The sequence below is a fragment of the Manis pentadactyla genome, chromosome 17 (assembly GCF_030020395.1).
Source record: "Manis pentadactyla isolate mManPen7 chromosome 17, mManPen7.hap1, whole genome shotgun sequence".
In the NCBI taxonomy this organism is placed as follows: Eukaryota; Metazoa; Chordata; class Mammalia; order Pholidota; family Manidae; genus Manis; species Manis pentadactyla.
In genome coordinates, this window is record NC_080035.1 from 34,191,556 (window position 1) to 34,218,411 (window position 26,856).

Consider the following 26,856-nt stretch of genomic DNA (forward strand, 5'->3'; position numbering starts at 1 on the left):
CGCCCCTATCCTCACAATATTGAATTTTAAAGAACAAAATGCATATGTCCATCTTTTTTTTTTTAAAGCAGTTCTGTATATTCTTGACATAACATAATGTTCTCAGGTTTATTTTGTATTTACATTACCTCAGCCCATATTCTAAAGAGTCTTGATTCTTTTTAGTGGAAAATACTATTCAGAAATTAAGATTTGGGTGCTTGTCATTGCTATATCGGTCACTATTTTTAGGCCCTTTCAGTACACAGAGGCAAATGGAGAAGAAAGAGGAAAGAGGTCTTAACTCATGATGGATAAGATCATACTGATACCCCTAATTCCAAGTCGGCCCCACAATAGCTAGTTTGAAGGGACTCCAAATGGCCAAATATGTTACAACTTGAATATCAAAATGAATATTAACAGTAGTGAGTTATAAACGACTGAATAAAATATAAATCCTGAGTGCATGCTAATAATAGAGAAGCAGGGTCTTCTCAGTAGAATGCCAACCAGTAAATACGTATCATATTAGAATTACCATCTTGTAACCTCAGAATACTATTTGATTTAGAATCATCCATGGAAGCTGAACCATTTGCTAAAAGTATGTTAGGGAACACAATATTTACACAATTTCAAAGTACATCCCCACAGGTTACTTACTAATTGCAGAAGGCAAAAAGATACCTTTATAGTTGAGAACTTAAGCAGATCCCACTTTAAGCAAGTGATCAAAGTTACTGTCACCAATCATGGAATAAAATGACATCATATTCCTCTTCATGTGATGTATTGAGGACACATTATCACTTCTTTATGATCCCTGCCTCAAATGCTTAACCTGAATATAATCACAGTGAAAAATTAGACAAATGGAAACTGAGCAACATTCCATAAAACAGTTGGCCTATGCTTTACAAAAGTGAGTGTCATAAAAGACAGAGAGGCTAAGGAACTATTGAAGGGTAAGGGAGACTAAAGAAATATGGCATCCAACTACAGGTATGACAATATATTGGATCTTTAACCAAGGGAAAAATTGCCATTTGGGACACTTGACAGCATTTTAGAATAGGTTATATATTGTATTAGTGCTGAGTCTCCTGAATTTGATAATTATACTCTGGTTATATAAAAGCATATGTTTAATTTTAGGAAATTCACACTGAGTTATTTAGAGTGGAAGGGACCTAGTGTCTGCATATAACTTTTAAATAGTTAAGGGGAAAAATGTACATGTTTAAGTGTATGTGGTATGTAGATGTGTATACATGTATTATGTGTGTTTATACTATGTTTTCACTCATGAACAACAGAATAAATGTGACAGTAGTATTTATTAAGCTTTACAGTAAATATGACAAAATTAATAATTGCTAAGTAAAAATATTTTTTAAATATGATATGGAAACAATTCATCATTGAATGTATCTAGGAGATAATACAGAAACTGTGAGGAAAATATAGGAAACTTCAGGTTTATTTATATGTTTTATCTCTTTAAAAAGCAATACAAAACTTTTATGCAAATATAAACAAATGCTAACTATTGTCAACTACGAATAGCAAGCTCTTGGGTATCGTGTTCTACCATGCTTTACAATCATTGTTTACATTTTAAAAATCATAGCAAAGGTAGTGTGGTCATCACCTTGTGAGAATACAAAGATCTGCATTTAAATAAACAAAATACTTAAATATGTGCCAAAACACCAGTACTGATAGTCATCTTTCTTTAGTGGGTTCATGGGTAATTGTTATTTTAACTTATGCTTTGCTCACTTTAAACGTAGTACTTTGTTAACCAGAAGAAAAAAAAATCTTTCTAATTGAGTTATTGAAAATCTAACAAAAGAAAAACAATTTTTAACAGACTTCACCAAGGAAATAAGCCAGGTGGGTAGATGAAATAAAGTGCAAAGGAGCTGTTTCTGACTCATGAGGATTTAGAGTTAGTAAGTCTGTTTCTCTAAGTTCCTTTTTTAAAGATACCTGTTGTAGGTTTGGTTCAATTCTTGGCTGTACTGTTTGGGGAAAAAGCTAATCTGCAAATGCAAATTAGAATCTCTGGGTAATCAATCATAGACAATTTGTGAATGAAATAGTCCCAAGAATGCCTGCCTGAGTATCTGCTTTGTAAATCTGAGTGATGAGTTAAGGGTTTTTTGACCTTAACTGAACTGAAAGCCTAGAGGCATGTATAAATTCTTTAAAAGTTTTGGCTTCACGATAAGATTGAAGGTGATTAGTGAAAAGATACCAAAGTGTACTTTAGAAAGTTTTAGTATTTACTTTACTGGCTTATAGCTTGTAAATTTATTTTCTAATCTGAACACAGTCTTGAACAAGGTATCTTCTAAATTTGAAAAACATACTTTATTTTTCATAGAATGACACTAAAACCCCACTGCTAGTATCTCTACATTTTCCTGACACATAGTCACTTGTTTTAAATGTTCATTATAAAAGGGGTTGTAAAATTTACATATGTATTTGAATTTTATTTTAGTAAAAATAATAAAACGTATTTGAATTTTATAGTGAGCGTGATACATTTGAACAGGAAGTAATTGAGTTAAGGAGAAAACATGAAATACTCGAAGCCTCTCACATAACTCAAGCTAAAGAAAGAAGTGAATTATCAAAAGAGGTAAGCTTATAGAATCACTTGTATTTTATTGTACCCTAATTGTGGACGTAGCCCAGGGTAGAACTGTGGGAAGACCATTTTCCCTTTTTTGATGTAGTTGTTAGAAAGAAGGGACTCTGAATAGCTCTGTTTAGATGGAAAATTGCAAGGTAAGAATTAGCCCTTTTTTTAAGGTGTGAGAAAACACAAATAAAAGCAAATAATACAGCAAATCTTGGAAAGTAAATGACATTGCTCTGGATACTGTCTGTCTCTGGGTATATATAGGTAGCCACCTTACAGCAGACTGTTACTTTACTGCAAAAGGATAAAGAGTATCTCAATCGCCAAAACATGGAGCTTAGTGTTCGCTGTGCCCATGAAGAGGATCGTCTTGAAAGACTTCAGACCCAACTTGAAGAAACCAAAAAGGCTAGAGAAGAGATGTATGAAAAATATGTAACATCCAGGCAAGATTTACATTATTTTCCATATAAATGGGTAGAAATTAACACTGACTTCTTTGAGGGAACTCTTGGCTTTGGGGAAGAACAGTAATTTTTTTTAAGGTCTGTAGGATGGTGTAAATAATGCAGCTTGTTTTGTTTCCTTATAGTCTTACTTTATTTGATTTTTTTTCTTCAGGTGTATTTTTTTCCAACAACTAAAAGCCTGCTTTTTTCTTACAACATTACCTTCTTAATTCCCTTTGGCTAAGATCTCTATGCAGTTGACCCATGAACAATGCAGGAATTAGGGATGATGACCCCAACCCTGCAGTCAAAAATCCACATTTAACTTTTGACTCCCTCAAAACTTAATTAGTAATATGGCCTACTGTGACTAATAACATAAACAATCAACGCATTTATGTATATGTTTTATATGTGCTCTTACAATAAAGTATGCTAGAGAAAAGGAAACATTTGTTCAAATTATCTCAAATATCAAAAAAATTTTCCAGTTTATTGAAAAAATAATCCACATATAAGCCGACACATGCAGTTCAAACCTGTGTTCGAGGGTCACCTTTTTTTTTTTAAGAAAGCATATAAAGTACTACTATAGAAATATCCCTTTGAAGAAAACCTAATCTTGCGAAGCCTGACCTTCTCTTGACTTTGTGAAGTAAAAAAAGAATGAGGAGACAGCATTGAATACTGTTTTAAGATACAGGCTCTGGAATAGACTCCTGCATTTCAGTCCTGCCTTCTCTCCTCAGCTAGACATGTGAGCTGTTATGGGGTCCTTTATAGTAAATAGCCATTATAAATTATAAATTTTTATCCTTTAAGACTTTGCCCATTCATAACCTTTTCCCTAGCCGATGGTATTTTTCATCAGTGTGTGCTCTTGCTAATGTTCTCTGTAATGCTTTGTGACTTTGGTAAGAGATCAAAATGGCTGTGGTTGTGCTTAGAAGGAAGGGTTTGGTAAAGAATAAATTAGAGTCATTTTATTTTTAGTATTATTTGTCTTAACATGCAGCATACCAGATTATTTCTTCTAAATGAAGGACACTACATATGCATCAGTTTTCAAGTCTCTCGCCCTACACATTACAAACTATTAGTAAAATATTTTGAAGATGAATAATTATTCAACATGAATTAACCAACATTTTATGTAGTAATTAAGCCATTAGTGCATTAGGCTTAATCTTAGATGAAACTAGAACAGTATTTTTAGGAATTATAAAACTTTAATAACTGTGTTTTTCAAGTAACATTGTATATAAAGCATATTTGACATAAGATATTAAAATCTTACATGAGGGCAAAAACATTTATTTAAAAAAAATTAATTCATGTATATTCCTTTTGACTCCTTACAGAGACCATTATAAAACAGAATATGAAAACAAACTGCATAATGAACTGGAACAAATCAGATTGAAAACCAATCAAGAAATTGATCAACTTCGAAGTGCCTCTAGGGAAATGTATGAACGGGAAAACAGGTAAAAAAAATTTGTATGGCATTTTATTTCTCTTCATTTGAAGCTTGTATTTTATTGAAGTTAAACTTTGATGACAATCTCTTTTTTAATACATTAAAGAGAATTTATCATAAATCTTAATCTAAATATAATAAAACATTAAAGTTCTAAAATTTCTGATACCCAGCTCAGAACAGAGTTTATCAGACCATAGGCCTCTTTACTCTGGTATTCCCATTATCTCTTTATTACCCTGATAGCTTGTCTTTTTGCCTTTACCTCAGTTCAGATTGAGGACAGAGATGAAAAGGAAATTAGAGAATACCAAGAGGTACCAGTAGTTCTCCTTAAAACATGCCAGTGATTTATCCAGGAAATCTTCTAATACTGTAACAATAATATGAAATATTACATGTCTCATTTAGCTGCTGGCCCTGAAAGATACCATATTAGATAATCTTGAAGATGGGTCATTTTTATTCACACAGTTACTTTTAGATTAGTATATATTAGGCTCCCTTAGTGATTGGCAATAGAAAGGGAAAATTATTATTTCAGTAGCACTTATGTTTATATACCCTCATCATAGTTAATAAGGCTTTTTAGACAGTTTATATTTTACTGGGACAATTATTTTGAAATTGACTTACTTGTCATTACTAGTTTATCAGCAATGATTGGAGGGTATGATATTTTGAGCAAAATATTCAAATGAACAAGCAAAACTTTAAATCAGACTTAAGTTTATGAACAGCACCAGAATGTCATTTTTACTAGCAGAAAATTTGAGATTTCCACCCCTTGATTACAGAGGAAAAAGCTGCTCTATTAATGTACTATTTATAAGTAAGTGTCTACTGGAGAAAATACATAAGAACTACATGAGCAAAACTATCCTTTGGATCAAAATGTAGCAAAAATAACTTTTAAATTACTGTTGTACTTTTAATGTAACAGATTGGGAGAGATTTTTATGATAATTGCTGAAATCCTTTAGAGCAGTATGATTTTGTTGGGAAACATTTTGTGAAAATGTTTATGGCAATAAAGGAGTGGGTATGTAACTCATGACAACATTTTAGGATATTTACTTGGTATGACTTGGTACTTATGAGGTAAATGAAAAATGATTAGTTTCTTCATAAATTATGCATAGATTTTTATCTACCTGTTTTTTTAAAAATCTGAATAAAAGTGTATGTCCAGGGAAATTAATATAAACTTGTAAACACTGAACTAAAAGGAAAACATTTACTTGTACATTCAATAGTTAGCGACTTACTCTCTTTCACCTATTCTTTCTTGTTCTTCTCTCTAAACTACAAAAGAATTATGAGTCATAATTTAGGATTATATTTACAGTGAAAATGACAACTTTATAATATAAAAACTCCTAAGTGATTATTCAGTACTGTATTAACAGGTATGTTAGATATATGCTTTAGGTACTAGCAAAACAGGGACAGAAATATATATGTTTTATGAAAAAATTTTGACACTGTATTAATAAAAATGATAAAAGTTTTATCTTGGGAAAAATAAAAACACATTTGGTTTTAAAATAGTTTATATTTTAGTATTTAAATTTTTTAATTACTAATGGGAACACCATAATCTTTTCTGTGATCAAGGTTGAAGTCCTAAGCTAACCTTATCTTGAATCCTGAGAAGATATTTCTCCAGGTAGCTGAAAGAAATTCTGGACCACTGTTTTTTAGTTTAGTATGTATGTTGTGATATTCTCTTTTTTAACCATGTATATATTTGCATGTATGTTCATGGATAATATAACAGGTGCTCAGAACAGTATATATATTTTTGTTGTTGAGGTATTCTTTACATATTATATTAGTTTCAGGTATATAACATAAAGATTTGATATTTGTGTACATTGTGAAATGATCACAGTAAGTCTAGTTAATATCTGTCACCATACAGTTACAAAATTTTTTTCTTGTAAGTTTTAAGATCTACTCTTTTAGCAACTTTCAAATATGCAATACATATTAGTAGTAGTATTTGTATTAGTATTATTACTAGTATTATTAATTCTAGTCACCATGCTGTACATCTCATCCTATGACTTACTCATTTTATAACTGAAATTTTGTACCTTTGACCCACTTCACCAATTTTGCCCACCCCCGCACCCCACTGCTGGCAGCCACCACTCCGCTCTCTGTATCTATGAGTTTATTTTGTTTTTTTAGATTCCACATATAACCGAAATCATATGGTATTTCTCTTTTTCTATCTGACTTACTTAGCATAATACCCTTAACGTCCACTCATTGTTGTCACAAATGGCAAGAATTCCATCTTTTTTAAGGCTAAATAATATTCCATTGTGTGTGTATGTGTGTATATACCATATTTTCTTTATCCATTAATCCACTGATAGACAGGCTGTATCCATTTCTTGGCTATTATAAATAATGCTGCAGTGAACATAGGGTTGTTTATCTTTTCAAGTTATTTTCATTTTCTTCAGATAAATACCCAGAATTGGAATTGCTGGATTATATGCTAGCTAGTTCTATTATTAATATTTTGAGGAACCTCCATACTGTTTTTCATAGTGGTTACACCAAGTCACATTCCATTCCCACAAATAGTGCACAAGGGTTCCTTTTCTCCAAATACTTGCCAACACTTCTTATTTATTATCTTTTCGATAATAGCCATTGTAACAGGTGTGAGGTGATATCTCTATCATGGTGGTTTTCATTTACATTTCCCTGATGATCAGTGATGTGGAGCATCTTTTAATGTGTCATTGGCCATCTGTATGTCTTCTTTAACAAAATGTCTATTCAGATCCTCTGCCTTTTTTTAATTGTACTGTTTGTTTTTTTGGTGTTGAATTATATGAATTCTTTATATATTTTGGATATTAACTACTTAACAGATATATGACTTGAAAATATTTTCTCCCATTCGCTGGATTGATTTCTCATTTTGTTGTTAGTTTCCTTTGCTAATGTTTGATGTAGTCCCATTTATTTGTTTTTGCTTTTGTTGCCTTTGCTTTGGTGTCACATTCAAAAATCATTGCCAAAACTGATGCCCAGGAGCTTAATTAACTCCTATGTTTTCTTCTAGAAGTTTTATAGTTTCAGGTCTTATATTCAAGTCTTTAATCTATTTTGAGTTAATTTTTGTCAGTGGTGGATGGTAGTGGTCTGGTTTCATTCTTCTTCATATGACTGTCCAGTTTTCCCAACACCATTTATTGAAGAGACTGCCTTTCCTTATTTTATATTCTTGGCTCTTTTGTCATTAATTAGCCATATATGTATGAGTTTATTTATGGATTCTGTATTCTGTTCCAGTGATCTATGTCTCTTTTCTTTCTTTGTATGCCAATATCATACTGTTTTAATAACTATAATTTTATAATATAGCTTGAAATCAGGGAACATGATGCCCCCAGCTTTGTACTTCTTTCTCAAGATTGCTGTGGTTATTTGGGTCTTTTGTGGTTCCATATAATTTTAGGATTATTTCTATGAAAAATGCCATTGGAATTTTGTTAGGATTACATGAAATCTATAGATTAGGGCCATTTTAGCAATATTAATTCTTCCAATTCATGAGCACTGAGTATCTGTGTCTTCATTTTCTTCAACCAATTGAATAAGACGGAAAAGTATATTTTTAAATGTACATTTACTAGATAACTACAAATTAAATACATATTTAACCCCTATCCAAATCAAGAAATAAGTACCAGCACCACAGAAATTTCCTTGAGACCATTCCCGCTTAATTCCTTCCATTAAAAATAACTACTATTTTGATTTTTATGCAAATAACTTCTTTGCTTCTTCTTATGCTTTTATCATCTAAATTACTAGTAAGTATGTACCTCTGAGCAATATAGTTTAGTTTTTCATAGTACATTTGTATCACATACATGGAATCATGCTGTATATATTCTTCTGTGGCTTTTTGTAGTAGTTTATATAACCTTATGATTTTTAAGATTCATTTACTGTTACATTTACTTTATGTTCGTAACTAAAATATGCCATTTTTATGAATGCTTACTTAAGGTAGAAGAGACATTAGGATATTGGAGAAAGATAAAGAGAGATACAGAGAGTTAAAGAATGCCAAAGACATTCTTCATGTTTTTCAAAATTTTGATTGGTCGCAGTCCTGTGTTACATAAGAATGATCCTGTACCTTGTCGTTATTTGCTCTTAAGGTTCAAAATGCCAAGTAAAAGAAGACTGTAAACCTGCTATATACCAAGGTTGTTATTAGAAGTTTGCATTTAAGCCCTCAGAACAGCACATTCACTCATTTAGCAAATATTTATTGAGACCTACCATATGCCAGATACATGCTAGATGCCATAGAAACATTAGTGACCTCTGCTGTGACAAAGCTGGTTACCTAATGAAAGGTAAAGAGAAGTAGAGAAACCATTATCATAAGTGTGATGATAATGGAGAAATGACTGGAAACATAGGATGAGACCACACAGACTGAAGGTATACCTAACTCAGGCTTGGGAGGAATCAGGGAAGACTTCATGAAGGTAGAAACACCCATGCTAAAACCTGCTGATCACTGAGTATCTGGAGTATCTGTGTCTTCATGACTTAAGAGTAAGACTGAGTTAGGAGAGGGAAGGGAACTGGGGGAATGAATGTACAGCATGTGTAAACATGTGGAGGTGAGACAAAATGAAGCTTTTTGAACAAATAAAATAATTCAATATGGCTAGAGAGAGGCAGGGAGTTGTAAGAGAGGGAAGAAACAAAAGAGGGAAATGGGGAACCAGATCATGCCTTTGGACCATTGTTTAAGTAAAACTAGTGGGGAACAATTGAAAAAGTCTTGAAAGATTTTAAGAATATGGGTGATATGATCTGATTTCATATAAAAAGACTGCTCTGCAATATGGAAAGTAGATTGGAAGAATGGAGTATAAAGCTGTAGACATAGAGGCCACTTTTTGAGGTTATTCTGTTATCAGGATGAGAAGTGATGATACAGTTGGATGCAGCAGTAGAGATAGAGAGCAATGAGCCACACTAGAAAATGTTTAGGAGGTGGAGCCAACAGATTTCAGCCATTAGATTGAGTAAGAAGAAATTAAGGGTGTCACCAAGGTTTCTGGATTGGGCAGCTGTGTTTGAATGGTGATGGGATTTTTAAAATAGGATAACATGATAAATTTAGTTTCATTTGATGTGTCTGTCAGATATGCAAATAGAAAACATTTATACAGTTCACCCTTGAACAACATGGGTTTGAACTGCACAGGCCCACTTATACACAGATTTCCTTCAATAAATGTATTGGAAAATTTTTTGGAGATTTGAGACAATCTGAACATTTCTCTAGGTTGCTTTACTGTAAGAATACAGTATATAATACATATACAAAATAAGTGTTAATCGGCTGCTTATGTTAATGGTAAGGATTCTTGTCAGTAGCAGGCTATTAAGTTTTTGGGGGGTCAAAAGTTAAACATGAATTTTTAACTGTGGGAGGGTCAGTGACTCTAACCCTCATGTTGCTCAAGGTTCAGCTGTACAATGATCTGACTCTGGGGAGAAGGATCTGGACATGAGCTAGAACTGTGGCAAAGGTGATATTTTTCTATTTTACAAATAAATACTTTCAGTCCTGTGGCTCAAATATGTAATGGGTTTTATAGGCTTTTATTGACAGATTTAATAACCTTAAAATTTATGGTCTCATTTCTATGATAACATGCATGATTGTTTCCAGAGAATCCATAGCCACATAAATTTTGGTTTTGGTATTGTGATCATTTTGAAAATTTACTGATTTTTTTAGTTTTTGTTGTTACTGTTACTGTTCTTTAAAATATATCCTATAGTTGCATCTACCTACCACTTCAGCATTTCATTAAAAAAAATAATAATAATAATAACAATAATAATAAGGGAGAAATGTGGGATTCACATATAAATCAAGTATAAAAATCAAACGAATATTCATATTTGACCTGATTATTTATAGTTCATAATGCATGATCAAAACCAAAAGTTTCTGTGATGACTGCCCTTGCACTGTTCACCATGTAAGAACTTATTCACTATGTAAGAATTTGTTCACCATGTAAGAACTTGTTCGTTATGCTTCAGAAGATTGGAGACTGTTGAGAACTAGGCTTGGGGTTATTTAATGATTGTGCATTGAGTCCCCTATAGAGAATTTTATTGTTGTGAACAACCATTTGATCAATAAATATGAGAGATGCCCTCTCAAAAAAAAAAAAGTTGATAAATAGCAAATAAGGGCAACTAAATATATATAAATATATATATCCTATAGTAACATAGACAGGCACATTAGCCTCTGTTCTCGAAGATGGTTGGTAGAGGTAGATTGGGAAATAGCTAACAGAACTATTTCTGGAAGGAGGGAAGCTGAAAGCAGGTTTCCTTTTCCGCAGTGTTGTTTTGACTCCATATCCACATTAAAATGAATACCAGTTAACCAGGAGATTCCTGGGATTGGAGCCGCTACCTTGGAAGCCTTAGCCCGTCGCAGGACCCAGAATGACCCCATGGATATTGAAGCTGGAGGAGACAGTTACCACCAGGTGGTGCCAAACTGCAACCCAGGCCCCAGTGGATTTGGAATTGCACAGGGACTCCTAGCCACCTAGTTGGATAGGCTCATCTTTATCATTTTTCTAGCCTCACAGTAATCCAACCTTTCATTTTATGTGGCTGCATCTTTTTGAATCACAGTTTCCTCAGTATGGAAGGATTTAACTGTTGTTAGAGTTTATGTCCCACTAGTCTTTTACAAGGTAAATAAATTATAAATTATTTCTTTTGATCTCATGCAACTTACAATAAAGAAAGGATTTTAGTATTTGTTGTTATAAAATAGATTTAGAACAAGTTTACACATTTAAGTGTTTTTGTGTCTGGGCAAATTAGTCACTTTCAACTTATAGAATTGTGTCCAGTACTTTATCAAAGTGTGTTGTTATAAATTAAAATGGCTGAAGTACTTACACTTGCATATTTGTACTTAGTCTCCTAACTTCTTCCCCAGTAAACATTTTTAGAAGAAAGTTAAATAATAAGATTAGAGAAATATGTTTTTCCTTTGATTTACTTTTTATACATTAGGAGATATTAAAAGAGTGTCTTTTATTTTCTCTTCATGGAAAAGAAAGATGGAACTCATGCCATCCAGTTTTGGTATCTAGCCCTGAAGTCACACCAGCAGTTTGTAAAGTTAAGGGGTTGAGAAGGAAGAGGAGGAGAGCAGAAGAGAGAAACACTTCTTAAGAAATCCAGAGATAAAGAAAGAAAGAACTTGGGTATTTGGGTACATCAAAAATACCATAGTTGGGATTACAGTGTATTTATGCTTTTGGCAATCTGAGCCAGGTCTCTTGTCTTTTCCTGTATATTATAAGTTGTTTTAAAATGCCAGGTTGGAGGTGTGAGCAATAATAATCTGGTGCTTAGGTTTATTATGTTTAAATAATTTCTTTCTTAGGAGGTATTATGTGACTGAAGTGTACGAACACTTTTTATACATGTAGAAGAAAAGCATTTATACCCTAAGCAGCAAATATATTATGAAAGAGATTTGAATCAAAAAACTAAGCTTAATTTCTGGCTCTGTCACTTATAAGCTGAGTGAATATGTTACTTAATATCCCTGAAGCTTAATTCCTCTTTTGTAAAATAAGTTAATAATACTAAATTTCACAGGGTGGCCTATAAGGTATAAATTAGTATATGTAAAAAGTACGTTATACGTTATAAGGCTACATATAAATGGTAGTTAATCTGATACCTTTTACCTATATGCAGTACTTAAAAAAAGTTCTTGTATACATTGTGTTGACAATTTTAGTGAAATGAGCATTATATAAAAGCCAACTGATAACATTAGGGAATTGTTTATCATCATTGAAAGGCACTATTACAAAATACATAATTATTCTTAAGTATTGAGCCCCATGGCATGTAATTCTTTTTCTTAGATGACACAATACAGACATGGAGGGTCTGCATGCTATTTGTTTCTGTCTACATTTCTGTATAAAATGACTAAATTACTTTCTAATTAATACTGTTAGATAATAAAGGAAGGGGAGATAAATTCAGTTGATTATGTAGTTTTTCCAGATAGTCAAACTACCTTTACCTAAAGTAGTCTCATTATGGTGGATAAAGAACTAGTCTCATAGTGATACTGTGAAAAGGATAAGGATGAGTTTCTTAGAGGTATGTATTTATTATACTCTTGATGCTGCACAGAATATGGAAATTCAAACTGATTGGCAGTTATTTAAAAGGAGGAAAGTGGGGGAAAGGAGATCCAAAATATGCTTTCAAATATAACAATATGCTTTAGTGATTTTATTTTCCCACTATATCAACAAATACTATCTTAATCACAATTTACTGTCTTCCAAAAGTATTCAAGAAAAAACTTTAATGACATGAATTTGAAATTTGTGTGGAAACTTGGAGTGATAGTAAATGCCTTTGAATCTTGAATCTAAGTTTATTTACAAAGGCTTGTTGAGTATACGTAATGTATTACAATAAATGAATTGGAACTAGCGTACAGAGGTTCCATTCATCGTTTTTGAAGTATATGTCTTCATTAGTGCTTATACAAACAAACGTCTTCATTCATTTTTTTACGAGACATCTCTATAATTTTTTTAAGTTCTTTAATGGAAAACATAAGCATATTCTACTTAGTCTTTTCAGTTACATTATTCTGAAAGCATATGGCTTACAGATAACTCTTTAATATCTTAATTTCTCAAATAACTAAATAAAATTTTATTGTTGGCTATCTTTTATTGTTAACTATAATCTTCATGTCTGTAGAGGATTACTCATTTGTTCACTGCTTAATTAATATTTATGGATTTCACGGTAGATAGGGTGTTCCCGATATAAGCAGGATGAGTTCAGTTTATGCAAGAGCTTAGATTTATTTGTATTGTATGGTTCATAGGGTGTTGAAGAACACTGGTAAAATAGGATAGGGTCAGATTTTAAGAGGCCCTGCTGTCAGTGGGGAATTCTTAGAGGTTTTATAGTAGAAGAGTGACATGATATATTCATTTTTTGTAACTGTGCTTGCAATGTGGGCAGATTATGGTTGAAAAGAGCCTGGAGGTGGGGGATTAGTTAGGAAACTATTGCAAAGTTTAAGTGAAGTTGAGAAATGGAAAGAGAGTGAGAACTGAATTTAAAGAATATTTAGGTAATAGGATTGGTAAGACCTGGTGATTGACAGAAAGTGGACATCAGAAATGACTCCAGCTTTTCTATTTTACTAGCCTCAGAGAGATGGATGATAATGCATGGCCCCTAGCTCAAGATTACAGACAAGATTTAGGAAGGAAGATAATAATTCCTGATCTTTTACAGATGTGGTAGCTCTGACCAAGCCCAAAAGTACTTGTCTAAGATCACATTTATTACTAGAGAATTTTCACTACTGTGCCCCAGATATCACTCCTCTCAGTCTTAGGGTTCCAGAAGGGCCTTAAACTGCTGAAGCCCTCCAGCTGTTTTACCCAGGGTATGCTTACAAATGTTATCATTTTCTTTGTATGCAATAAAAATTTTGGGAAACAATGCCCTAATTATCATTCTCTATATGAATACTTTCATATTTTTAATTTAGATTTTCATATTTAGATAACATACTAATAATAGCTACTATTTAGGTGAGTACCTACTATGCATCAACTGTTGTGCCATTTATGCACATTATAGAGAGAATTAAATGGGACATTTCATGAAGCTGTATGCATTAATATTCCTGTTTTACAAATGAGGAAACTGAAACACTAAGAAGGTGTGATGCCTGTGATGACAGACTCTTGGCAAACCTAGACGTACCTGTCTCTACAGTGTAACACAGACTCCCATTTTACTGGTCAAGGCTGTGAAAACTGATGAAGGACTTCCCATCAAAACTGTAATTTGAGTGGTAATTTATTTAGAAAATGAATTTAGTCTTTTAAGAGAGTTTGCAAACCCCACTCCACAATTGAGGGCTGAGTATGGATCATTAGAACTTCATAAAAGCATTTGTAATTTTGAGAATTAGTGAAGAGGCCTTTATTTTCCTTTAAAATTGTATCATTTTTTTGAACAGGACCTGTGTCTTGACATTGCTGTGGCCCAGCCTCTCCATGTGTAACTAGAGGCTGTCCTCTCTCTCCTGCTCAATGATACAACTCCAGCGATTCTCCCCTTTGTTTCCTGTATTGGCAGTTTTCTCCATTCTTTCAGATAATTCCAAATTATTGTTACTAACACTCATTTTCTCCCATCTTTAAAAAGACTTTTTAAATCTCTACTTCCCCCTCTAGCCCCTGCTACATTTCTTTGCTCTTCTTTGTGTTGAAATTCCTGCAAAGAGTTTTATATTCTCATTCTTTACCCCATTTAAAAATAGTCTACTACCAAGCTTTGGCCCCCAAACCATTCCAACAAAGTTGCTCTTATCTAAGCCCAGATTCTTTCATGTTGCTAAAAATCTAGTGGTCAGGTTCTTAGTTCTCATCTTAACTTTACCTGTCGGCAGTATGTAATACAGTTGACCACTCCCTCATCCTGGAAACACATTCTTTAACTGTTTTCCAGAATACCACTCTTTGATTTTTTCCCTTCCTCACTAGCTGCACTTACTCCTTTTACTGGTCCTTCTCATCTCCTTGACATCTTTTGCACCTGCCTCCATGCATTTATACTTGGTTATCTAGTAAACATCTTAAATTTAATATGTCCAGAAGCAAATTTCTGTCCCTCCAACCCTACTCAACCTTCAGTCTGACCCAGCTCAATTAAAGACAACCTTATTCTACTCGCTCACACCAAAAATTTTGAGGATGTCGTTAGCCTCTTCTCTCTTTTTCACATTCCATATTCTCTTCAGCAGATCCTTTAGGTTGTGTCTGCAAAATTTATAATCTCTTACCATCTCAAAGATACTACCATGATCCATGCTACCATTATCTCTTGCCTGAATTACTGCAAGGACCTCTTATGTGGCCCCTCATCATCCTTCCTTGCCCTCATCAGTCTGTTCTCAGCACAGTTCCTGTTAAATGTTGGTCAAATTGGACTACTCCTCTGGCTCCCCATCTCATAAGTTTAAATGATTGCAGTGCCCTGTGATAATATATGATCTGCTTCCAGTTACCTCATTTTCATATTACTACTCAATTCTAGTCACTTGCTTAGTCACACTGCTTCCTGTTCCTTTAACTGTTAGGCTAGTTCCCACCTCAGGCCCTTTGTTCTTCCAGTTCCCACTGCTTAAGCCTTCCTGCCTGGATACCCTAGAGCCCTTTTTCCTCACTCCTTCCAGGTGCTCAGATGTCACCTGCTCTCTGATGTTTTACCTGACCACCCTATTTGAAATTGTGAAATCCCTCACCATCTCCCTCCTGCACCTGCTACCTACTAGCCCCCTTTCTGCATTATTTTTCTCCAGAGCATGTAGGAACTACTAACATCCTTTCGTTTTCTTTCTACTAGAATGTGATCTCCCTGTTAGTAAGGATTTTCATCTGTTGTTCAGTGCTGAATTCCCATTTACCAACATCTTGTTTGTAGGAAGAGCTAGCAAATATTTGTTGAATAAAAGGATGAATTGGTACTATTGAGAAATAGGTGACTATTGGTTTAGAAAAAAAGCTGTGCAAAAATTTATGCTGAGGTGGATTTTCCCAGGCCAAGCATGGTGACTGATGTGTAGTAGTTACTCAGTTAGCCATCCACCAGATTCACCCAGTTTCATTTTAATATATTACCTTTTATTTTATCAGCTGATTTTTAAACCTCAACACATTAATGGATTTTAAACAAGTGTTTGCATTTTGGTGCTTAGATTTATCTTTGTAAATTTTTTTTAAAATATTGTTTGGATTAGATATTTATCCACTTTCAATGTAGTTTTCACATCTGTGAAATGAAAAAAAAATCTGAGCACCAAGTAAAATAAAATGATAGGAAAGTATAGCATGTACAGTCAACAGTAATCTCAAAACCTTTCTGCTCTTAAATTTCCACTTTGTTCTTTTTGTTAAGTCCTATTCATTTTCTTTTCAACAACTATGTTAATTAAAGGAAAAATTATTGGTCATTGATAATAAACGGATAATCCACTTGTTTCTTTCTGTTTAATGCCATTTTAAAAAGAAAGGCATCAGGTATGGAAATGAGTAGTTTTATGTGTTGTCCAGAATCTGGAGGGAGAAGTGATTAATTCAAATGCTTTCCTATAAAGAAGCTTGTCATATAAACAGCCTTTTTGAATCCCTTTTTTGTTCCAATTGTAAATATATATATTCACTTTTATTAAACAAAAATATTTTTACAAGGAAGCAGAAGGAGAATGGATTGCTTGGTTGTGCCTGCTGAGCTCTTCTGACAACCATGTTTTTTTCACTATTCTTGGTAAATTTCAAGTTCTGAGACTTTAGTAATTTATTCAGGCTAAGACATGCTCTTGGTATTGCCAGATCCTGATGTGTTCCTATTAGAATTTCAAAGGTTCCTAAGGTTTTTCTCATTCTTCTAACATTTTTCTTGTACTTCTCAAGTATAACTTTAGATTTGGTGTATTGGTACCATGAAGTTTATCTTCTAATAGTAAGAAAATAAATTCTATCCTGTACAGATGTCTGTTGTTTTTCTCTGTTTTGTACTGAGGTTTTCAGGTTTTGTTTGTGGAATATTTTTGAATAAATTTTACATGGTTGAAATAATATCTGCACAAATACACAAGATTGCATATGAAAGACATCTGTTTTACTGTGAAATTTAAATCCTTTTATTTAAAGAAAATTATTAATAACGTAACTAAGTTCTTATGTGAATGTTATTTAAGTGATGCTATCTCTCAGTTATGAAAGTCCTGGTTTGTGCCTACTTTCTGGCATGGTTACTAACAGCACCCTCTTTCATTCTAAAAACTGCCTCAAGTTGAAAAACACATTATTTGGGCACTAGTTACAATACTGGGACACTCACTTTTCTACTGCATTTTACATAGGATCTTTTTTTTTTTCTGCCATCTTTCCTCTCAGTCCATCTCCCACATATGAATATAGGATGGATGGGAGAGGTTACGGTGTGTATATGGGGGATGGAGTTCTTAGGAAACAACATGAAAGATTAATGAACAACAGTCTTGGAAAATCAAATGTTACCTTTTAAAACATTTTTAAGGATGAAATATTTGAATTTTTGTATGTTAAAACATTTGTTATCTTGGCCAGTTGGCCAACTCCCAACATCTTCTTCTGTTATAATTACATTTGATTGTATATTCAGTTTGGACTTTTAAAACTTTAGCTTCATTAACTTGTACTTGCAGACAGTTTGTATGTATTTTTCAAGTTTTTCTTTTGAAGAACATTTGGATTCCTGCTGTTTGTTCTACAGTTGTATTTTGTTACATTTTCTAATGCATTTAACATTTAAAATGAGTAATTTATTAGTTATATGACAGTAACAGTTTTACCTGTGGCCAGAATATAGTGCATCTGGTGTTTTATCAAACCAGTCTGTTTGAAAGACCATGGGCCATAAAACAGGTGTATAATATATTCACAATTCTTCCAATACTTATTTTTGATTTAGCATCTATTTGTGCTATGAGATGATCATATAATACAAATCTTAAAGATGGAATTTCTCAAGGAGAAAACTTCCATGAAACAAAGGGAACCTTGAAGGCAGTATAATCATGAGGAGCATGGACTCTAGAGGCAACTTTGGTTCACATATGGGTTCCATAGCTTGCCGTATGACCTTAAAGCAAATACTGACTTCTCTGTTTTAGTCTTCTCCTTTGTAAAAGGGAGGTAATGATAACAACTCACACTTTGTGAGATTGTTGTGAAGATTAAATGTTATTATGTGTAAATTGCCTAGAATATTTCCTAACACATGGTAAGCACTATATGTTTGTCATCATCAGTGGAAGAATACATTCAGTCTCTCTCAGACTTAATTTGAAACATTAAAAGTCAACTGATAATACTAAAGGAAGCATGTCACTCTTAATGTTAAAAGCAATTATGTTTCTTGTTAAAGTAGGCAGTTTGTTTGTTGGGATATGGAAGATATGGCACCTGATAAGGAAAATAGGTTTACACAAAAATCTTACCAGCACATACCTATGAGTTGACTTATTGGCAGAAACCTCAGCTTCCAGTACTTTCTCCCATTCATTCTGGCTTTCTCTTTTTGAATTCCCTTTTCTCATTTGTCCTTCAAGGTCCAACTTACATGTCATCATTTACTCACCTCTCTCCCTCCAGTTAAAAATAATCAACTCCTGATCTCACTTCCCAACTTTAAGCTCTACTGCAAAGCCACAGTAATCAAGACAATCTGGTACTGGCACAAGAACAGACCCACAGACCAGTGGAACAGAATAGAGAGTCCAGATATTAACCCAAACATATGTGATCAATTAATATATGATAAAGGAGCCATGGACATACAATGGGGAAATGACAGCCTCTTCAACAGCTGGTGTTGGCAAAACTGGACAGCTACATGTAAAAGAATAAAACTGGATCACTGTCTAACCCCACACACAAAAGTAAATTCGAAATGGATCAAAGACCTGAATGTAAGTCATGAAACCATAAAACTCTTAGAAAAAAACATAGACAAAAATCTCTTGGACATAAACATGAGCGACTTCTTCATGAACATATCTCCCCGGGAAAGGGAAACAAAAGCAAAAATGAACAAGTGGGATTACATCAAACTGAAAAGCTTATGTACAGCAAAGGACACCACCAATAGAACAAAAAGGCATCCTACAGTATGGGAGAATATATTCATAAAAGAAAGATCCGGTAAAGGGTTGACATCCAAAATATATAAAGAGCTCATGTACCTCAACAAACAAAAAGCAAATAATCCAATTAAAAAATGGGCAGAGGAGATGAACAGACAGTTCTCCAAAGAAGAATTTCAGATGGCCAACAGACACATGAAAAGATGCTCCGCATCACTAGTCATCAGAGAAATGCAAGTTAAAACCACAATGAGATATCACCTCACACCAGTAAGGATTGCCACCATCCAAAAGACAAACAACAACAAATGTTGTCAAGGATATGGAGAAAGGGGACTCCTCCTACACTGCTGGTGGGAATGTAAACTAGTTCAACCATTGTGGAAAGAGTATGGAGGTTCCTCAAAAAACTCAAAATAGAAATATCATTTGACCCAGGAATTCGACTCCTAGGAATTTACCCTAAGAACGCAGCAGCCCAGTTTGAAAAAGACAGATGCACCCCTATGTTTATCGCAGCACTATTCACAATAGCCAAGAAATGGAAACAACCTAAGTGTCCATTAGTAGATGAATGGATAAAGAAGATGTTGTACATATACACAATGGAATATTATTCAGCCATAAGAAGGAAACAAATCCTACCACTTGCAACAACATGGATGGAGCTAGAGGGTATTATGCTCAGTGAAATAAGCCAGGAGGAGAAAGACAGGTATCAAATGATTTCACTCATATGTGGAGTATAAGAACAAAGGAAAAACTGAAGGAGCAAAACACCAGAAGACTCACAGAACCCAAGAATGGACTGACAGTTACCAAAGGGAAAAGGACTGGGGAGGATGGGTGGAAAGCGAAGGATAAACGGGGGAGAAAGGGGGCATTATGATTAGCGTGAATAATGTGTGTGGGGGCCATGGGGAGGGCTGTACAACACAGAGAAGACAAGTAGTGATTCTATAACATCTTACTACGCTGATGGACAGTGACTAATGGGGAATGTGGGGGCAACTTGGTGATGGGGGGAGTGTAGTAAACATAATGTTCCTCATGTAATTGTAATGATACCAAAATAAAATAATAATAATAATCAACTCCTCTTCTTTGTGTCCATAGAATTCATTTATTTCTTAATGTAGCATTAATTAGAGCGAGCTGGAAGATAATAGAGTGTGTAGCATGGTGAATGCACTAGTATCCTCTAATCATGCCTCCTCTCATAAATGTTAGTTTATTCTGAGTTTTCTTTCATTCCCTGTGACTTGCTTCTATTTCTCATGCCCATTATTGCAAGAAAGGAAATACAGTTAGGGACTGAAGCTCTTCCATCTGCTAACTAAGCATTCATGATTAATAGCACTGTAAATATGGTCTGTTTGGAATTTTGCTACTGAAGTAACTTATAAAATGAGATCATATTTAAGAAATAAAAATTGTAACCAATTTGTGATGATTAGTACTGACTGAAATGTATAGATCATCTAAGAATGAAAAATATGTATATGTTTAATATACTTAAAGAATTTTATTCAATTATAATACTGAATTTTCATGTTACAGTTATTTTAATAATAAAATATTTTTTGACAGTCATTGCAGTCAGGATGATATCAGAAAATAATGACATGCCATTTTGTGAAGTCTACTTTAAAATGCACTTCCACTTAGTATACAAAAGTTGTTTTCTTTTGAATAAGAGTTATCTGTACACCAGATTTTTTAAGTTATTTTATTTCTGGCTCATAAACTATTTTACTGATGAATCTTTATTGATTGACATATTTTAAGTTTTAAATTGTTAGCATCAAAATAAAAAGATGACATAAAGTATTGGTGCAGCAAGTATCACCACTAAGCATTTCTATCCAGTAGTTACTAGATTTCTTGAAACTGTGTGGGTTTTCATGACTCCCTACTGACATTCCCCATGAATAATAAAAAGCAAGTTCTAATATCCAATCCAGTTCTTTATGGGAGATTGGGTGATATCATGTAGAAAACACTCACTTTGGAGTAAGAGATAGATAATTGGGCTCAAATTATGGCTTTAACACTTAGACTGTGTGACTCAGTGCTAGGTGCTTAAGCTCTCTGAATTTCAGTTTACTCAGCTATAAGGTTAGAAAATACATCCTAAGGGATATGTAGGAATTAAGTAAGCAACATCCTTTTTGTTGTGCTCTATTTGATAAGTCTGTTAGAGAAAACTTTTTTTTTATTGACCCTCAGGAAGAAACTTTAACTGTTACCTTTCTTAATCCAAACTTCCACTTTGATTATAAAACATAACAAGATTTGATCTTTGAAGCTCATATCTCACTATATCATATCCTAATTACTATTGTTACATTCCCACCTTTTGGATGTTCCTCTTAACTGTCATGAAAAGTATCTTTCTGTCAGTTCCAGTTCCTGCTATCATCAGTACTGCAAGTGGTGACTTACCTAATATTCTGGCCTCATACATCCTTGAGCCATGCATGAATATTGACCTTTGTCTCATCACTCCCTTTACCTGCTCCATTGGTCACAGCCTGGATCTTGTTATCAATTAAAATTCTATCATGGAAAGCACTGTTCTACTCTGACTCACCATTCTCCAGCAGCAGTCTCTAGTCTTCCATCTTGCTTGCTCAACTACTTCCACTTAACCTGTTTGTCATTTTGTCAGGCCTTCGTGTCCTTTGTTCTTTCTACTTTCTCCTAATCTGTTAGCCCTTCTGCGTTCCCTTTTTTTCCCTCCCTCTACAAGTGAGATCCCAAGGTCCATCAGTTCAGCTGTTCTCGTGCTCCTATCCCAGACTGCATTCCCATTTTGATATTTGTGATCTCTGTGTAATAACTTTCACTTAAAATATTTAATAGAACATTTTTTAACTTCTCAAAACTTCAGTTTTCTTGTAGATAATATGCAATTATACCTACTGCATTAGATTATAGTAAGGATTAAACAAGGTACTATGTATACAGACTGATTAGCCTACCTTCAACCCACATGGTAACATTTATTGGTAGATCATGTTTGCACCTACACTGCTAATCCTCCACAGAGACTCTCCAAGCCCAGCAAATTCATATAATACACACTTTGGGTCAACAACCTCTAGTGGGTCCTGACAGTGGGTCCTCTAGTATGGTCAGATAGTCCAACTCCAAGCAAGCACATTTATGAATCTTTAAAAGATGGATACTTACAAATCTGAATAACTGAATATTTGTTAAACTTCAGAAATCTCCGAGAAGCAAGGGATAATGCAGTAGCTGAAAAGGACCGAGCAGTGATGGCTGCAAAGGATGCTTCAGAAAAACATGATCAGCTGTTAGACAGGTAAGCATCCTGAAAATAGAAATATCAAAACTTTTCACATTTTGTTCCTGTAAATTTTTCATTTAGAAAATATACTCTTAATGGAAATAAAATTTTCATTTAAATTGTTGTATGATTTACATGCATTATTTTTGTAATATGTAATTATTGCATATACTGGCCTGAGATAGAGCAGGTCAGTCATCCTAGAGAGTTTCCTTATACCCCTTTTGTCCATCTCAACTACTACCCCTCCAGAGACAAATACTTTCTGATTTCTGCTACCATAGTTTAGTTTTGCTCTTCCTGGACTAGAAATAAAGGGAATCATATAGTATGTACTCTCTTGTGTCTGGCTTCTTCATTGAACATTATATGTTTTCATCCATTTTGTTATTGTATAAGTAGTTCATCCTTACTATTGTTGAGTAAGAATATGCCAGTTTGTTTATTCATTCTATCGATGTCAAATGTCACATGTCGATGAATATTTAGATTGTTTCCAATTTGGACCTACTATAAGTAAAGGTGCTATGACAATTTTTATACAACCTTTTGTGGGCATATGTTTTTATTTCTCCAGGATGTATACCTAAGAGTAGAATGGCTAATCATAGGGTAGATGAATGTTTCACTTTGAAGAACTTGTCAAACTTAACTCTAAAGTGGTTGTACTATTGTATACTTCCCAGTTCATTTTCTAAAAATCCGTATGTTCTGGTTCATGTATGTTGGCAAAAGAAGAAGAAAAAGAATGATTTGTCTTTAATTTATGAATAAAAAAGCATACTTATTTTAATAACCTAATGAAAAGGAAAATCACTGATGAGTATTAAGGTAAATACCATTAACTCCTTGAATACCCTAAAATTTCAGTGATACAACTACATGCAGAGTAAAGAGTGATTACCTTTTTATTTAATATTTTTATTTTGAAATAATTTCAGAAAAGTTGCTACAATAATACAGAAAGTTTCCATATGCCTTTCACATACTGATAAACTTTGAAGATAAACTGAATAGGCCTTTTAATTGTTAAAGACTTACAGATTAATTTGTGGTTTAATAACACCAATCAAAAGTACAAATGCACATTTCTCTAGATCTAGGACTGTAAGGTATTATCTTACAGAATTTCTCACTAGGTACAAAATTATATATATATGCCAACTTATATACCATAGTTTGCAGTCACAAAACATTGAAAACATCCCAATGTCCATGCCATTTAGGCAGTGGTTAGAATAAGTTACAGTATGTAGATAAAGTTAGAATACAGCATTTGGCTGTACAAGGGGAGTGAAATAACTTATACTGTGACAAGGAAAAATCTTCAAAATATGTTGGGTGAACAAAGGAAAGGTGCAGAACCTGTATATATGATAGCACCAACATAATATACGCACCAACTTTTTTCACCCAGGCTATATAGCATACATATGTAATGATGTCATTTGTATATAAATTGAGAACAAAGCAATACATATGGTATATTTTATGTTTGTATTTGCTTATGTGTACATACAACACCTATTGCTTGTGGATCATGAAATTATGTGGCTGGGGGACAGATGTTGGATGTAGGTATTTTACAGTATATTCTTTTTACTTTCTAAATATTGAAACTTGTGAAAATTTTCTTTTTTAAATGTTTTTAATTAAATGTAAACAAAGAATGATTATAAGAGTACTCATACATGAGTTCCACATGTAAATTACCAAGCAACATTGGAGATTATATCCCTTAATAATACTCCTGTAAAACAATGGGAATGAGTAAAAGGAGCAAACAAATAACAACTTGTTTTTCATAAAGGAGAGTAAGGTGGTAAATCTTGCAGCTATTGAGAACAGACTAGTAGGTCTGTTACACATCATATTTTGATCATTTATAACATACTTCAGCATAATGATTTCCTGCAATCTTGTGTAAACTTTAAGCAAATTACTTAATTTTTATAAAACTTAGTTTTTTCATGGTCAGTGATGACAGTTTCAACCTTTCAGGGTTTTTTTTCAGGCTTAGATATGATAAATGTAAGTGTATGGGTTAGATTATGCTCAATAAGTAGCTATGCTTGTAGTGGATTTGTAAGATTGCTCTTAGAGGAAGCAAGAATGACCAAGATTTAGTATGGGTCCTCTAAGAATAAGTCAAAGCAGACCACAGTTCCCTTTTTTTTTTTTTTTTTTGCAGATAATTATTTTTCATTGAAGGGTAGTTGACACACACTATTACATTACATTAGTTTCAGGTGTACAACATAGTGATTCAACATTTATATACATGACAATTCTAGGTACCAGCTATCACCATACCAAGCTGTTACAATATCTTGACTATATTCCTTATGCTATGCATTACATCCCGGTTACTTATTTATTTTACCATTGGAAGTGTGTATTTTTTTTTCTTTTTTTTTTTTGTGAGGGCATCTCTCATATTTATTGATCAAATGGTTGTTAACAACAATAAAATTCTGTATAGGGGAGTCAATGCTCAATGCACAATCATTAATCCACCCCAAGCCTAATTTTCGTCAGTCTCCAAACTTCTGAGGCATAACAAACAAGTTCTTACATAGAGAACAAATTCTTACATAGTGAATAAGTTACATAGTGAACAGCACAAGGGCAGTCATCACAGAAACTTTCGGTTTTGCTCATGCATTATGAACTATAAACAGTTCAAATATGAATACTCATTTGATTTTTATACTTGATTTATATGTGGATACCACATTTCTCTCTTTATTATTATTATTTTTAATAAAATGCTGAAGTGGTAGGTAGATACAAGGTAAAGGTAGAAAACATAGTTTAGTGTTGTAAGGGAGCAAATGTAGATGATCAGGTGTGTGCCTGCAGACTATGTGTTAATCCAAGCAAGACAAGGGCAATAAAACATCCACGTATGCAGAATATTTCTCTCAGAACAGTGGGGGGTGAGGTTCTAAGCCTCACCTCTGTTGATCCCCAATTTCTCACCTGATGGCCCCCCTGCGACTGTGCCTGTCTTAGGTTGTTCCTCCCTTGAGGAATCCTACCCGTCTCTGGCTAACCAGTCATCTTCCGGGGCCATACAGGGAAATGTAAAGTTGGTAAGTGAGAGAGAAACCTTACTGTTTGAAATGGTTAGCTTTTTATTTCTTTGCATATTTATGCCCTGTAGCTTCTATGCCCACCATTTGTCTTGCGGTATCTTTACCACTTGGAAGAATTATGATACTCGGTAAATTTGATATGAGGCACGAATTCTATTTAAGAGTTGTAATTAGGAAGGAAGAAGAAAAGCTATAGAAGTAGCAGGCGGCAGAAAACATGGAAAGATTGATTATTTCTTTGACATATCTTCTTGTAGAGTAACTTCAGCATGTATAGGTTTTAAACTACTACTTAAATTGCACACACACATTAACATAATAGGAGTATAGTTACATAACCAAAGCATACCTGTAATTACCAGCCATCTCCAGTGAAACCAAGAAAACCAGTTAGGCACCTTAGGCATTTGTGAAAACTTATCTAAGATATGGTGGATATTGTCCAACTGAACTTGAACAGTCTGAGAGAAATCAGACAAATTAAAACAACCCATTCCTGGGGAATGTTCACATCCCTTATGTTCTTTTAACAGTAAATAGTCTGTAGTTGTAAGATTTTGGAGCGCTACAATTTGCACTTCTCCTAATTCTTGGTTGAGTTCCAACACTATAGATCCAGTCAAATTTGTTGTTTTACTGTATGCACAGGCCAGCTTAGATATCTCCTTCTTCATTCCCATGGCAAGTCCAGGAGCTGGTGGGATGAGGGCATCTACAGCTGTAGCAGTGCATGGATATTTGTTGGGATTCTTTGATGATCATCTACTGGCATGAGTCTTCCAGAGAGTGCTGATGTTGGAAGTTCTTTTTCATATCGTATCTTAGTTCATTTTTGGGGTAGCCCAATTAGGCTTTGATCCTCTGTGTAAACACAAACAGACCCCTTGCCTACACTTTTATATGCCCTGTATACCCTTGTGTAGAACTCATTGGAGGTTACCACACAGGAACTGCCCTTTTTTTTGTTGTTTTTTTTTGGGTTTTTTTGTTTTGTTTTTGGTATCACTAATCTACACTTACATGACGAATATTATGTTTACTAGGCTCTCCCCTATACCAGGTCTCCCCTATAAACCCC

At 33.8% G+C, this 26,856-nt stretch overlaps 1 protein-coding gene across 5 annotated transcripts in view; it reads left to right on the forward strand.

Moving 5' to 3' along the window:
• The window catches only part of PIBF1 (progesterone immunomodulatory binding factor 1), a 258,434-nt gene that overhangs the window by 74,943 nt on the left and 156,635 nt on the right, over nt 1–26,856 (forward strand). For all 5 annotated transcript variants that reach the window (XR_008994571.1, XM_036893743.2, XM_036893740.2 and 2 more), the window contains exons 7-10: nt 2,524–2,632; nt 2,900–3,081; nt 4,446–4,571; nt 22,597–22,695. Coding sequence is in view for 4 of the 5 variants with exons in the window: in XM_036893743.2 (XP_036749638.2) it covers nt 2,524–2,632; nt 2,900–3,081; nt 4,446–4,571; nt 22,597–22,695 (516 nt within the window). In the remaining variant the exon portion in view is untranslated. The remainder of the gene's footprint in view (nt 1–2,523; nt 2,633–2,899; nt 3,082–4,445; nt 4,572–22,596; nt 22,696–26,856) is intronic.